At 45.7% G+C, this 15,486-nt stretch overlaps 1 protein-coding gene across 4 annotated transcripts in view; it reads left to right on the top strand.

The window, feature by feature from the left end:
* TICRR (TOPBP1 interacting checkpoint and replication regulator) overlaps positions 1-15,486 on the top strand; it is a 48,045-nt gene that overhangs the window by 10,677 nt on the left and 21,882 nt on the right. The window contains exons 2-3 of one of the 4 annotated variants that reach the window (XM_081838633.1): positions 12,008-12,123; positions 15,124-15,409. In XM_081838633.1, the coding sequence (XP_081694759.1) occupies positions 12,008-12,123; positions 15,124-15,409 (402 nt within the window). Of the gene's footprint in view, positions 1-12,007; positions 12,124-13,365; positions 14,328-15,123; positions 15,410-15,486 lie in introns of those variants that run through there. The other 3 variants (XM_081838632.1, XM_081838634.1, XM_081838635.1) reach the window with 3 other exon arrangements.

The following is a 15,486-nucleotide window of genomic DNA, read 5'->3' as shown; positions in this document are numbered from 1 at the left end:
GACATACTTCTTGTACTACTTGATCAATGAACGCTGGCCCATTATCACTTCCAATGCATCTAGGTAATCCAAACCTCGGGATCAATTCAGTGAGGAGTCTCTTAGTTACCTCTCGTGCCTTTTCAGTTCGGGTGGGAAAAGCTTCAACCCATCCGGTAAGAGTATCTACAAACACAAGGAGATACTTGAATCCCTTAGAAGGGACCAGCTCTGTGAAGTCCACAATTAGGCTTTCCATGGGGACATATCCCACATGCTGAATTCCAGGAGGTTGTACCGGTCCCTGCCTGGGATTGTTTTTAGCACAAAGAACACATTTCTGTGAAATACAAGTTGCTAATTGTGATAGATTAACAATATACAACTTTCGACTGAGACTCTCTCTGGTTGCAGTACCGCCAAGGTGAGTAGATTCATGATAATTTCTTACAATTGTGCCTGCTAGATGATGAGGTACATAAATCCTATTGTCCGGCAGGATCATCCAACCGTCCTTCACAACCGCTCCTTCCTGTTCAGCCCACTTCCTCTCTTCTGGGGTATAGTGAGGTTTAACTTCTTCTGGAACTACCTCTGGTATGAGGGCTGCTATAAATCCTCCCACAGGCTTTTGGGCTGCCTCTCGGGCTGCTTTGTCAGCAGCATGATTTCCTCTGGTTATTGGATCCCTTCCTCGTCCATGACCTTTGCAGTGCATTACAGCAATCTGTTCTGGAGCCCATACTGCTTCCAACAGGATTTCTACTTCAGGTCCATATTTCAAGGCCTTCCCGTGGGCTCCGATTAGACCTCTTTCTTTCCATAGAGCTCCATGTGCATGCAGGGTTAAGAAGGCATATTTAGAATCAGTATAGATGTTTGCCTTACATCCGGCTGCCAATTGCAGAGCTCTAGTTAAACCTATAAGTTCAGCTTTTTGTGCTGAGGTGCCAGCAGGCAAAGCTTCAGCTTCCACAACTTCCTCATTGGTGACCACAGCATATCCTGCTCGTCTGGCACCTTCATGCAGGTAACTGCTACCATCAGTATAATATACAACATCTGGATTTTTCAATGGTTCATCTTTCAGATCAGGTCTACTGGAATAAACTTCATCCATTATTTGGAGACAATCATGTGATTCTTCATCATCTACCTCTGGTAGGGGCAGCAAAGTCGCTGGATTGAGCATATTCACTACCCGTAGATGAATCCTGGGATTTTCACACAATAGGCCTTGGTATCTAGCCATCCTTGGGTTCGTTAGCCAATAACTACCCTTATATTCCATGAGTGTCAGAACAGCATGAGGTACATTCACATACATCGTCTGGCCGAAGGTAAATTTATCAGCTTCTTTGACAAGGCTTGCAGTGGCCGCTACTGCCCTTAGGCATGGAGGCCATCCTTTTGCTACTGAGTCCAATTGTTTAGACAAATAAGCTACTGGACGGTTCCAACTTCCTAATCTCTGGGTCAGGACTGCCGCTGCAATCCCATTCTGTTCATGTACATACAGCTGAAAGGGTTTTTCCGAATTAGGCAATCCAAGGGCTGGGGCCTCCATAAGTCGTTGTTTGATAACTAAAAAGGCTTGTTTCTGCTCAGGTCCCCATACAAATGGGTCCTTTTCTGCACCTCGAGTGCTTTCATGTAAGGGCTTGGCCAGACTGCTGAAATCAGGTATCCATAGTCTACAAAACCCTGCTGTTCCCAGGAATCCTCTAAGTTGTTTTCTTGTGGTAGGTTCCTTGATAAGGCAAATAGCTTCTTTCCTCTCTGGTCTCAATGCTCGTTGTTGGTGTGAGATGTCAAAGCCCAAATATTTGACCTTTTCTAAACATAACTGTGCCTTTTTCTGGGAAACTCGGTAGCCAGCTTCCCAGAGCAAGTGGAGCAGTTCCTCTGTCCCTTCTTTACAGGTATCAAAATCCTTTGCCGCTAGTATAAGATCATCCACATATTGCAGAACCACCTTTTCTCCCGGTATTGAGGGGTAACTTGTTAGATCCTTCGCCAAGGCAGTGCCAAATAAAGTTGGGGAATTTTTAAATCCCTGGGGCAATCTTGTCCAGGTTAGCTGGCCTTTTGTTCCTGTCAAAGGGTCTTCCCACTGGAAGGCAAATATAGGTTGGCTCTGTGGTCATGATGTGCATACTCTGTGGATCCCTAAGTGTGCCGGTGTCGGTTGGCATCGGTCGCTGTGATGTTCAGGCTGAAGAAAGCTTTTGAAGCTCCCAAACGATTGACCAGGAGGGAGAGAACATGCCAGTCGGGGATGTGTCTGTGCCAGGGTCCTACTCGAGTGTAGGCCAAACTCCTGACAGCCACAGCCTCTCCTCTGCCTCTCCTGCTCTCCAGCTGCCACTAAAAGCTGCCCAAGGAAGCAGGCCAGCAGCAGCAGCCATGGAGAGGCAACGGGATGTTTTTTCACTGTTGGCACTGCCATCACCGCCATCGCTCAGGACAAGTGCCAGCTCATCCTCCCCCTGAGCTAGGCAGCAGTGGCACTGGTGGGGGATAAAATCAGAAGCTAGGGTGGCTTTCATAATTCCGGGACTGTCCCTGGAAAATCTGGACACTTGGGGGGTATGGCAGGGCACCTCACACCCAGGAGTGTACTGCATCTGTCTACCAGCTCCATCTGGTATGCAGGCTGAGACCCTACTTGCCCGCAGACTGTCTCGCCAGAGTGGTACATGCTCTAGTTATCTCCTGCTTGGACTACTGCAATGCGCTGTATGTGGGGCTACCTTTGAAGGTGACCCAGAAACTACTATTAATCCAGAATGCAACAGCTAGACTGGTGACTGTGAGTGGCCGCTGAGCCAACATAACACCGGTCCTGAAAGACCTACATTGGCTCCCAGTATGTTTCCAAGCACAATTCAAAGTGTTGGTGCTCACTTTAAAATCCCTAAACTGCCTCAGCCCTGTATACCCGAAGAAGCATCTTCACCCTCATCGTTCAGCCCAGATACTGAGGGCCTTCTGGCAGTTCCCTCCCTGAAAGAAGTGAGGTTACAGGGAACCAGGCAGAGGAGGGCCTTCTCAGTAGTGGTGCCCACCCTGTGAAACGCCCTCCCACCGGATGTCAAGGAAATAAACAACTACCTGACTTTTAGAAGACATCTGAAGACAGCCCTGTTTAGGGAAGTTTTTAATGTTTGAAGTTTTATTCTGTTTTCAGTCCTCTGCTGGGAGCCACCCAGAGTGGCTCGGGAAACCCAGCCAGATGGGCAGGGGTATTAATAATAATAATAATAATAATAATAATAATAATAATAAAGCCCTCAGGCTAGGCAAAACTCCTCACTGCCACTGCTTCACACCCTCCTCAAGTGTTTTTGCCTGACTGGAACACGTCCTTGAACTCTCGCTTGCCTGGGTGGAAACTATTGAAGGGCTTGGTGTGGTGTAGTGGTTAGGAGTGGTAGCCAGTATGGTGTAGTGGTTAAGAACGGTGGACTCGTAATCTGGTGAACCAGGTTCGCGTCTCCGCTCCTCCACATGCAGCTGCTGGGTGACCTTGGGCTAGTCACACTTCCCTGAAGTCTCTCAACCCCACTCACCTCACAGAGTGTTTGTTGTGGGGGAGGAAGGGAAAGGAGATTGTTAGCCACTTAGGGTAGTGATAAAGCTGGATATCAAATCCAAACTCTTCTTCTTCTTAGGAGTGTGTGTAGAAAGCAGCCTACTGCACAAGGGTAAAATGGACATTAGTTGCTCCACCCAACACTGGCATGAGGCCCTCAGGCTGCAAAATGTCCGCCATCCCTGGGTTCAGCTAAAGTCTCCTCAGTCAAGGTGGGTTTTTAGCTGAAGTCTGAAGGAAGTGCGAGTTGACAGAACACAGGTCAGGGCTGGGCAACATTTTGCCCTCCAGATATTCCTGAACTACAACTACCACCATTCCTGGTGACTGGCCATGTTTGCTGGGGCTGATGGGAGTTGTAGTTCAGGAACATCTGGAGGGCCAATGGTCCCTGCACCTGGCATAGGTGTTCTGGGAGGGACAAAAAGGAAAAATAAACACTGCCCTATTAAGAGAGCAAAGTAGCAGCTTATGGGGGTAGAGTGAAGTGCTTTTTGTTCATAGAATTGTAGAGTTGGAAGGGGTTATGAGGGTCATCTAGTCCAACCACGTGCAATGCAGGAGTCTTTTGCCCAACATGGGGCTTGAACCCTCAACCCTGAGATTAAGAGTCTCATGCTCTACCAACTAAGCTATCCTTTAATGGTTTTATCTTCTGCTTCTTAATCTGAACTGTTTTCAGTCTGCTCTTAGCCTTATGATGGTGCTTTTAGTAATTTTGGGTCATTTGTTCTGGGTCAGAAGGCATTAGTTATTTATTTGTTTCAATGTTTGCTAGTAAAGCTGCATCTGCATTTGCTTATAAAGAAAGCAAGGAGGAAAGGTGCAAAGTAAAATATATGCTTCATAGTGTTTGCAATGTGCAGTATTTAAACAAAACTTAGAAATGTGATTTCTATTTAAAAAAAACCAACAACCATGCTTATAAATGATAACAACACCCAGAGTTCTTCCCACTGTGTAAAAATGATATAAAAAGTAGAGTATAAAAAGTAGCAACAGTGCAAGCGAGATATGACCATTTCCACCCACCTCTGTCCTCTGATAAGGCAAGTGAAGGAGGTCACTCTGGTATCAATTTCAGTTTCAGGAGAATGGGATGTTGTTTGGTGGTTTGAATACAATGGCACATCAGTTCAGGGAGCGCAAATGTTGCAGGTTTCCATTCGCTTCAGGCAATGCCAAGAAAGGTTTCAAGAGCATATCAGTCTTACAGCTTGTAGCATTACATTCTCGATTGCCAGCCTTTGGCAAACCCCCCAAAATTAAATGTACGATCTTGATTTTTCTCCATGGCAAAACGATGCCCCACCACTAACATCTTCAGCAAGGAGTTTTTCTGCAGAAAGAATACTTTTCATTGTGTTTATATCCTACTTTTTCCTCCAAGAAGCTGAAGGTATTGTACAAGGTTCCTTATGCATTTTATTTAATGAGACTCAGCTAATTCAATGAGACATAACACGGCCTGAGGACTAAGCTTCATGAATGATAATGGTCTGAGAAATCACACTCCCTGTTCTCTAGACTTCCCAGCATAATTGTGTTTATTAGGGAAGATGGCCTACAAAAAAAAAATGTGTATGTTAGGTGTAATTCACAATAAAGTGCTGATGAATTTTCAGAAAGCATTAAACAACAACACAAGCGAACATTCTTTCATATGTGGTGGACCTGTAAAAGGGTAAAAGAGCATGGGGGGGGGGAGGAATTCATAATGAATTGAAAAAAATGTTTTAAAGTACTTTCCCCAAAAAAACAGAGTCCTTTGGGTTGGAAATAATTCAGATGGAAATTCCCAGGTGTCAAAAACAGTTATTTGTGTATGCCACTACTGTGGCTGGTGTTTTGTTAGCCCCAAAATGGAAAACGAGTGAGAGAAGAATGGCAACTTAAACTGATGGAATATGTGCAGCTTGCAGACCTAATATATACCATGGAAAGAGAAGAAGGGAAGTCACTGATATTTTAAGATTGCTTAATTGAATATTCTAAATTGTAAAACAGAAAACACACACACGTAAACTACAAACTGATGTGGAAATGCAGAGAACTGAACTTAAGATTGGAAAAATGAGAAACCGTAATTTAGAGCTGATAACGTCAAAGCCTTGGGGTTGGAAGCTGAGCTGATTGGGTCACCTATCCCTACTTGCCAGCTTAGATACACACTAACGCTGGACTCCAGGGTGATGAGAGCGCGCAAAAAGGTGACGCTGGCAGCAAGCTCCATTGCTGACGAAGGAGTGAAGGAAGGAGAATGCAAAGAGCAAGGGAGGAACGAAAGAGCCACAGCAACTTGCCTGGAGCAGGACAACCCAGTTGGATCAGCTTCCAACCCCAAGGCTTTGACGTTATCAGCTCTTAACCTGGCGGTTGTCAACCAACAGATTTTTATGGATCCTATCTTTCCATCAGAAGTCAGTTAGAAAACTCCGCTAGGCTCTTTTGTTGTTTTCTGTTCTCTTGCCACTGCTGATAAGGCAGGTTGTGACTTCACTTTTCCTACATGTCCCTTTCAGGTCGCTTTGACAGGTACATTCTGGCACGGGCCACTCAAACACCTGTCAGAACACAGGGAGCCCGTCATGCACCATGGCTGGCCATTGGTCCATCTAAGTCAATCAAATATTTATTACGGTCATAGAACAGCATAAGTAGGGTGGGGTACAATCATGTGTAAAATGTTTTGGAAAGCTAAAAAAGTATTAAAACAGAAGGTATATCTAAAAGGGGATGTGGGTGGCGCTGTGGGTTAAACCACAGAGCCTAGGACTTGCCAATCAGAAGGCCGGCGGTTCGAATCCCCACGACGGGGTGAGCTCCCGTTGCTCGGTCCCTGCTCCTGCCAGCCTAGCAGTTCGAAAGCATGTCAAAGTGCAAGTAGATAAATAGGTACCGCTCCGGCGGGAAGGTAAACAGTGTTTCCGCACGCTGTTCTGGTTTGCCAGAAGCGGCTTAGTCATGCTGGCCACATGACCCAGAAGCTGTACGCCGGCTCCCTCGGCCAATAAAGTGAGATGAGTGCCGCAACCCCAGAGTCGGTCACAACTGGACCTAATGGTCAGGGGTCCTTTTACCTTTACCTATATCTATATCTAAAAGACTATAGGGAGAATCTAAAAGAAACTAAAAGAATCTAAAAGAAGTGTTAGAAAGAAGAAGAAGAAGAGTTTGGATTTGATATCCACTTTATCACTACCCGAAGGAGTCTCAAAGCGGCTAACATTTTCCTTTCCCTTCCTCCCCCTCAACAAACACTCTGTGAGGTGAGTAGGGCTGAGAGACTTCAGAGAAGTGTGACTAGCCCAAGGTCACCCTGCAACTCTTGCCACATTAAACGGATATGAAAGAGCATAAAAGGTTAGTATATAAAAGACTACAACTATCAGTTTAGAGAGCACTCTGATGTGAGTTTTCATTCAATCTAGTTTGTGGCACAGGTCATCACCCGACGAATTTTGAATGCTGCTGTGCAGAATCTGGCAGCATTGTACGTTGTAGCAGGATTGGTATCTGACAGCAGCAGGGAGGTAGAAAATAAAATTGTGCTGTGCGCCATGGGTACTTATTGAGTAGTGGGGAGATGAGGCTAATATGAATGTCTCTATAGCATAGGCACTGGAGAAGCACATGCTCTATTGTTTCTATCTGACCAGAGTCACAGGGGCATTGTCTCTCCGAGTAAGCAATCTTCCTGTATCGACCTACAATGACAGCCGAGGGGAGGGCGTGACATCATGCCAGGGTAAAAGCCCTCCAGAGCTTAGGGACTTTGAGTTTAGCTAGATATGCCATGGGGGAGGCAGAGCACCTGGTGGATTCACTGGCAATTAAAGTTCGGGTCCAGGCTTAATCCAATTGGTGCTCTGTGTCTGCTACATGTTGTTCAATGAGTCCATCTATCTCAGTATTACCTGCACTGACTGGCAGAGGCTCTCCAGGGTTTCAGGCTGGATTCTCTCCCCAGCCCTACCAAGAGCCAGTGTGGTGTAGTGGTTAAGAGCGGTGGACTCGTAATCTGGTGAACTGGGTTCGCGTCCCCGCTCCTCCACATGCAGCTGCTGGGTGACCTTGGGCCAGTCACACTTCTTTGAAGTCTCTCAGCCCCACTCACCTCACAGAGTGTTTGTTGTGGGGAAGGAAGGGGAAGGAGAATGTGAGCCGTTTTGAGACTCCCTAGGGTAGTGATAAAGTGGGATATCAAATCCAAACTCTTCTTCTACCAGGAGATTGAACCTTGGACTGTCTGTATGCAGAGCATGTGCTCTCTCACTGAACTACGGCTCTTTCTGAGTCATCGAGTGGCCATCAAGTAAGCATCCTTCTGAAAGCAGCTAGTCTAATGCTCGAGGCTGGTGATTTCATTCTGGTTTTCTCTTATCTGTTAGTACCAGGTTCTGAAGGCCACTGGCTATTGCTGTTTTCATGTTACATTTCAGCTTCATTGGATTTCTGTGTTATAAACTCATTTGGTTATCTGCCGTAATGAAAGCCAGTGTAGTAATTTAAAAATAAATAAATGTGCATGGATGATCCAGGAAGAGTTCTACAGTGGAACCTTAGTTGTCAAACAGCTTGGCTCCTGAACAAATTGGCTCCCAAATGTTGCAAACCCAGATGTGTTCCGATTTGCAAACGTTTTCTGAAAGCCGAGCGTCCGACGCAGCTTCTAATTGAGTGCAAGAAGCTCCTGCACCCAATCAGAAGTCAAGCCTTGGTTTTCGAATGGTTCTGGGAGTCGAATGTACTCCCGGAACGGATTAAGTTCGACAACCAATGTACCACTGTATTTATCTTTGACATAATCAAGAGGGTATAGGATGAAAGTTGCCTTCTAATAATAATATAAATAGTCCACCTGTCCAGCCATGCACAGCTATACTCACCTCTATCCAGAAGTCTGTTTCGAAAACTTATCTTCTCTCATTCGTTGCTCTGAATATACAACTTCCTTCCTTAAATCTCATCTCTTCACCAGCTCCCTGTCCATTCTGAGATCATTGCAAAACTCCTTATCCTGACCTTTAATACTCCCCTCCCTGTTTTATCTCTGGTCCCATATCATGATATATCTCTGCTCAGCAGGAAATGCAGCCCCACCTACCCCTGATCTACATGATGCCACCTCTGAAAAGGCTCTCCCCTTAGTCACTACCCATCCCATTCCTCTATCACATAGGTAGAATCCGCTACCCCACTATGGCTACTAACTTTAGGTGGCTTCACCTATAACAGAAAAAACAAATTCCTTCCAGTAGCACCTTAAAGACCAACAGCCGTTCATAAGAACTTACATGTTTCATCTCCCATTGACTCAGACAACTTTGTGGCAGGGTTACCTCCATTCATCAACATGATCTCTGTGGACGCTATCAGTTGTGCTGATATACAATGGTGCCTCGCAAGACGAAAAGAATCCGTTCCGCGAGTCTCTTCGTCTAGCGGTTTTTTCGTCTTGCGAAGCAAGCCCATTGACAGCTTAGCGGATTAGCACTATTAGCAGCTTTTAGCGGCTTATCGGCTTAGCAGATAAGCGGCTTAGAAAAAGGGGGGAGGGGAAAAAACCGCAGGAACTCACAAGACATTTTCGTCTTGCGAAGCAAGCCCATAGGAAATTTGTTTTGCGAAGCACCTCCAAAATGGAAAACCCTTTCGTCTAGCGGGCTTTCCATCTTGCGAGGCATTCATCTTGCGGGGCACCACTGTATTCCTTTCCCTTATATTAATCTGTAATTGGCAGACAGGGTTTTTCTTGTTGTTGTTAATGATGATGCCTTCTTTCTTATTGACCACACAATTATGAAAACTCAATAAAAACTTTATTAAGTGTGACAGGCTATCTTTCAGAAAGGAGAGGGCAGCTGATAGGGTGAAAATTTTATTTGTCAAGACGAGGGGCTCCAGGTATTTCTTTTCTTCATCTCCAGCCACTGGCTATGTTGGCTGGGGCTGATGACAGTTGGAGTCCAACAACATCTAGGGAGCCACAAATTCCCCACTCCAAAGCTCTAAGAAGAAGAGTTTGGATTTGATATCCCGCTTTATCACTACCCGAAGGAGTCTCAAAGCGGCTAACATTCTCCTTTCCCTTCCTCCGCCACAACAAACACTCTGTGAGGTGAGTGGGGCTGAGAGACTTCAAAGAAGTGTGACTAGTCCAAGGTCACCCAGCAGCTGCATGTGGAGGAGCGGGGAATCGAACCCGGTTCACCAGATTATGAGTCTACCGCTCTTAACCACTATACTACACTGGCTCTCTAAGGAAGAAACTGTACCAGTATTTCTAATTTGCTAAACAATTATCAAAAATCAGCATAAAAGATAGATACTTATAAATTGCCTTTGCATCCCAGGAGCGCAGAACTGCATAGCTGACCCCACCCCACCCCATTTTGCCCTCACAACAATCCTTTAGGCTGATAGCTAGTGATTGCTCCAAGATCACCCAGGAGCTCCATAGCTGAGTGAAAATTTTAAGCCAGATCTTCCCAGCCTTAGTCCACAAGTCTAACCGCTACATGTGTATTGGGGTGATTTAAAAATTAAATAAACTAGTGACTTGTTTTTAAAAAATGCAACTCTAAAAGGTTTAAAGGTTCAATTTCCAGTGATGAAACTCCCATTTCATGTGTTGCTGGACTTATGTCCCACTACGTTCAATGGGACTGTCAGTCTCACGCAAGTGTTGAAAGCCAGTGTTATAAGAAAAAACTGCTCCTTTTCCCTTATGAGGTATCCAAGAGCCTGTATAGTCCTTAAGTGGGTTTCCTATTGGTAGGAGAAAATAACAGAGGCCAACCAGAGTATATTTAGAAGCAAAGCAGCTAGTAAGCCTGATCTTTATTGCAATAGAAAAGAACTGTTGCAACAGGGTCCCCACTCCCCACACACAGGAGGGAGGAAAGAATCCAGAAAGAATGGTGCACAAGCCCTTATATAGACTTTTGAAATTGCCCACCCTGTAGCTCAAGACCACCTGCAAAACATCATACATACATCACAGAAGGAGGCAGTGTACAGTGGTGCCTCGCAAGACGAAAATAATCCGTTCCGCGAGTCTCTTCGTCTAGCGGTTTTTTCGTCTTGCGAAGCATCCCTATTAGCGGATTAGCGCTATTAGCAGCTTAGCGGCTATTAGCGGCTTAGCGGCTAAGCAGCTATTAGCGGCTTAGCGGCTTAGAAAAAGGGGGGAAAGGGGAAAAAACTCGCAAGACTCGCAAGATGTTTTTGTCTTGCGAAGCAAGCCCATAGGGAAATTCGTCTTGCGAAGCACCTCGAAAAACGGAAAACCCTTTCGTCTAGCGAGTTTTTCGTCTTGCGAGGCATTCGTCTTGCGGGGCACCACTGTACAGCACAAATATATCACAGGAGGCAGCCTACAGCAGAAATCCTGTCGGCCAGGATACCTGATAATGGTCACTGATTGCTTTACCTGGGCAGCCTAGCCATTGTTTTGTGATGGTAAATACTTTAGTTCCTGAATCCAGATCACAGGCTCACCCTATTCATACACAAATACGCCCTTTAAGGAAGGATTTGCAAGCATAAGACAATGCGAAGGCTTTCCCCATTTTCCTCCCTTACTGCAGAGGAATATTTGAGGTCATTGGGAGAGTCAACATGGCTTCAGGATTGCTCTCCTGTACTATTTCAGACACATGGTTTATATATGTACCGTATGTGTTTGCCTTGTACATTTCTGAACGTTTAATTTATATTTGAGACCTTAGAATTCTTATAACACCAGTGTGGCATAGTGGTTGGAGTGTTGGACTAGGACCTAGGTGACCAGGGTTCAAATGCCCACTCTGCCATGAAGCTCACCAGGGTGAGTTAGGCAAATATCTCACCCTCAGCCTAGCCTACCTCACAGGGATGGTGTTGAGGATAAAAATGGCAAGGAGAAGTAGAAGTATGTAAGCTACCTTGAGCTCCTTAGAAGAAAGGTGGGATATAAATCAAATAAAGAATTTATTACTCAGCCTTACTTGAGTGGAAAATAACCTATCTCTATCAGAACAAGCAGTCATTTCCTTTTAAGTGAGCCTATATTGACATCTAGTGGTAAAAAAGAGAAAAAAACAGTAAGGCTTATTATCTCAAGGCTTATTTGCCTGACAAACTTCTATCGGTTTCATAACCGTCTTAACAGTTCTGGCATTGCTGTTCCCCCGAGATTCCTGGAAATTGATGAGAGATTAGTGAACTGACTGACCAGGACCAAGAAATGGGTTTTACAATAGGAAACACCACCATTTAACTTTAAAACAAAAACAAAACAAAAAATATATTCAGGATGGTTATTCTTATCGTTATTTTACTAAGAGAAGGGAGAGGGACCCAAAAAGTGGAGGGGAAAAGAGAAAGATTGTAGAAGACAAGAGATAAATATGCAGTGTTCAAGAATTAAAATTTGCTGTTATGTTGTAGGTTCAGGTTATAGGCGAGTCCCTGGTCCAAATAGACGGGAAAATAGACGGGAATCAAAGCTTATCCTACAATGCAACCCCTCCCAGAATTACAATACTAAGCACACTTGTCTGAAAGTAAGTCCAATGGAACTGGGTGGGGCTTTCTCCCGAGTAAACATTTTACAAGATTGCACTGTAATCTGCCAAGGTGGTGCAAGACCTTCTTTCTCTTTGTCCATTGCACACAGCTCTGAAGATTATAGCACTTTATCTTGGCTTTACTGCCTTACAGGCTAGCAGAGATGCTCCTTTGAATACCAGTAATTGTGTGTTCTGTTTAACAAACTATCACTGTCCTTATTAGGTCAGGGCTCCTTTCCAAGAGCTTATTCTTAACAGACTCTGCTATTACTCCCCACCCACCAGTGACCTCCTTTCCCCTCCAATGCAAACTCTTTAACATTTAAATTCAAAATAACTCCGCCTACAGTCCAATCTGTGCCTCCCCATGACCAGCCAATGGGAGCTCGCGTCCCAGAGCTATTGGCCAATGAAAGTGAAGCAGGAAGCTGGCATGAGAGAGAAAAACCAAAGAAATAGAATGCCTAGAACAGCCTAGAGGCAAAACATTGCCAAGCAAACCGACGACCCAGTAATCTGGAGGGCCAATAACAGGGATAGAAAATTATACAGATCTTCAGTGAGGTTTGCTCCTAGGTAAGCGTGCAACTGGCACAGGCAAAACCCCCTGGGCAGCGGCACTTCCGGCCTAAGAACTGATTTTCCATAGAGAGACGTCCAGAGCGGCAGGATTATTTTTTTTAGCCGGAAGTTCGGCCTCGACGTCTTCCTAGATGAAGAGGGGAGGGATTCCGCTCTTCCGCCACTCAAGGAGCTAGCCAATCAGAAGAAGCCGAGCGCTGTCGAGTCCGAAGAACAGGAGTCCGAAGGAGCTCGCGAGAGCGGGGCGGAGCCTAGGAAGCCACCCGGGCCAATGGCGAGGGAGGCCGCGAGGCGGCTTGAAGCCAATCAGAAGAGCGGAGAGGGGAGCGCGCCAGCAGTTCGACTGAGGGATGCGCGCAGGAGATAATGGCGGCGGCGGCGGCGGCGGCATAGGAAACGGGGGCCTGTTTTTATTCTGAAGCTGTGGAGCGGTTGACCCCGAGGGGGCTTAGAGAAGCTAGTGGGGCCCTTTTAAGAATCGAAAATAGCAGTGCTCCTTTAGTATTAAGCTGTTATTCTTATTAAGAGCCCCCTTTTAGGGAGGGTTGGGGGGAGAAGGTGGCAGTGAGGGGCGTGAGAGGAATTCGCTGGGGAGGTTTGTTAATGCAGGAGGAGGGGTGGTGGAGGGGCAACAGGGCTTAAATCTTAAGGGAAACGTCTTTTCACCCTCCCTTGGCGTCCCAGGCAGAATAGAAAACTCAGTTTGGCTACAAGCCTGGCCCTAAGAATGCTTGCTTGGAAGTAAGGTCCCCCAGTTGCCTCTTCAGTGGGGCTAATCTTTCTTAAGGAAGTGTATCCAGGAGCAGCCTTGGGATGCTAAGGCAAGGAGGCTGAGCTGGGTTCCTCCTTAGATTGCTGGCTGGTTTACAGTAATCTGCTGCATTTTCGTGAGCTCCGCCCTGGACTGCCGGAACGCAGACACCATACAAAAAAAAGAAAGCACTTTCCGTAGCGTCATGACTTGCTCCTACAATGTGGTTTTCCTGTTGGACACTGCCAGTTCTGAGCAGAAGATTCATCTTCACCTGGGCACCTTGAGGATTTTGAACTACTTGGGCTGCAAGTTTGGCCTAGCTAAAATCCGGTGGGGCTTCAAGTTCTTTGACTCCTCAGGCGCCCGGGGCAGAACTTCGCGAGTGGGCAGTTTCCGTGAGCTTGGATCCCGCAGTTGGGAAGAATTTGAGAAGGAGCTGGATGCAAAGTTTGGAAACCAGGACTGCAACCCAAAGTCATCTGGCTCGGTACCCCGAGCCACACTCACTCAGAACATACTGAAAGAATCGTTACTTGACTATCAGTGGGACCGGCCTGAAATTGCTTCTCCATCCAAACCAGTGTTGAGAAACCAGAAAAGCAAGTTAACTGTGACCCTGAACAAACCTCCAGGGAGTTACATTCCTTCTGAGGGCTTCGTGAATGCTATTTTCCTCTTCTCTCCTTGCCCTCATTCCCAGAGGGAGCTGCTGCAATTTGTTTCTGGAAGTCCTACTCATTTGTCAGATGAACTGCTTGCTTCATGTGATCTGACAGAAAAGTTCATCCCTAAGAGAATCCGGGAAATGATGGCTAACCAGAAAATCTCATTGTATTGGGTGGACACTGCTGACTGGTTCAAGGTAATATGAGAGAATTAATCATTAGGAATGCTGCATCGCAAATGATTACCCTGCCATCTTATGTGGCATGTTGCTAATTGTGTTTGTTTCCCTCTCTTCCCCAAAGAAGCACATAGTGTCAAATGCTGGGCTTGCCATTTTATCCTCTCCCAAACTTGGTAATATAGGTTAGGCAGAGAGAGAGAGAGATTAGTGGTCCCATGGTGATATTGTGGGCTTTATGCCTCAATTACTATTTGAACCCAGATCTCACTGGTCAGGGTCCAGTAATATCTTCTACAACCCATTATGCTCCTCTGGTTTTCACAGATAGTGACACTACAAGGGTGTGCTTGTATAAGTGTGCAGTCCACATTACGAGATGTGCATAGAGCTTCTGTTCATGTGGATTACCCGTTCTCTTCAACAGAGATGACAGCACTTGGCTACATACACAAATACGCATGCACAGAGCTATCTCCTGCTGAACCTCAGACCCATTAGGGTGTGTAGGGAAGCAGGTGGTCTTTCAGATGCTTCCCCTGATTGCCTGGAGGTAACTTTTTAGAAGCCTGCTTTTAATATATATGCCTTGGTTCTTTGCTAAAAACAAAAACAAATCACCAGAGGCAAGTGTTCAACTAGCACTGAGCAGTTGTTTTCATAGCAATATTTAATAACAAAAATTGCATAATTTAAATCTCTCAGACCATAATATTTCTTTTCTCTCTGCTTGTAGACAGAATACATTTTATCATTAGCCTTTGGTCATCTTACTAATATCACTAACCTGAGCCTTTCTGTTGCCTTCTTTCAGCTTCTTGGAACGTCAGACCACATTGGCTACTGGATGTTGGTTGAACTTATGTGCTTATTGGGGGGCAACATCTTGCCATCTGAGACTTTAATTCAGTGTTTGAGTCACCACTGTACAGGGGGCACCCCTGACTTTCCTATGGAGCCTGTGTCCTCTGGGCAACCATTCACACCATGGACTACAACCCTGCCTTTTGATTCAACTTTGAACTGCCTGTTTACCTCGCCTTCCTCATTGCAAGCGTCCTTCCCTCATGTAGAAGGAGTGTTGTACCTTAAATCTGATGGTAATGAAAGTCTGTTTTGGCAATCACTCGTAGCCGAGTAAGATTGTGTTCCATAAACACGGTTTTAACAGTGAGGC

The sequence above is a fragment of the Podarcis erhardii genome (genome assembly GCF_964252035.2).
Source record: "Podarcis erhardii genome assembly, chromosome: 14".
NCBI lineage: Eukaryota > Metazoa > Chordata > Lepidosauria > Squamata > Lacertidae > Podarcis > Podarcis erhardii.
Note: the sequence above shows the minus strand (reverse complement) of the source record. Positions and strands in the feature narration are given on the sequence as shown.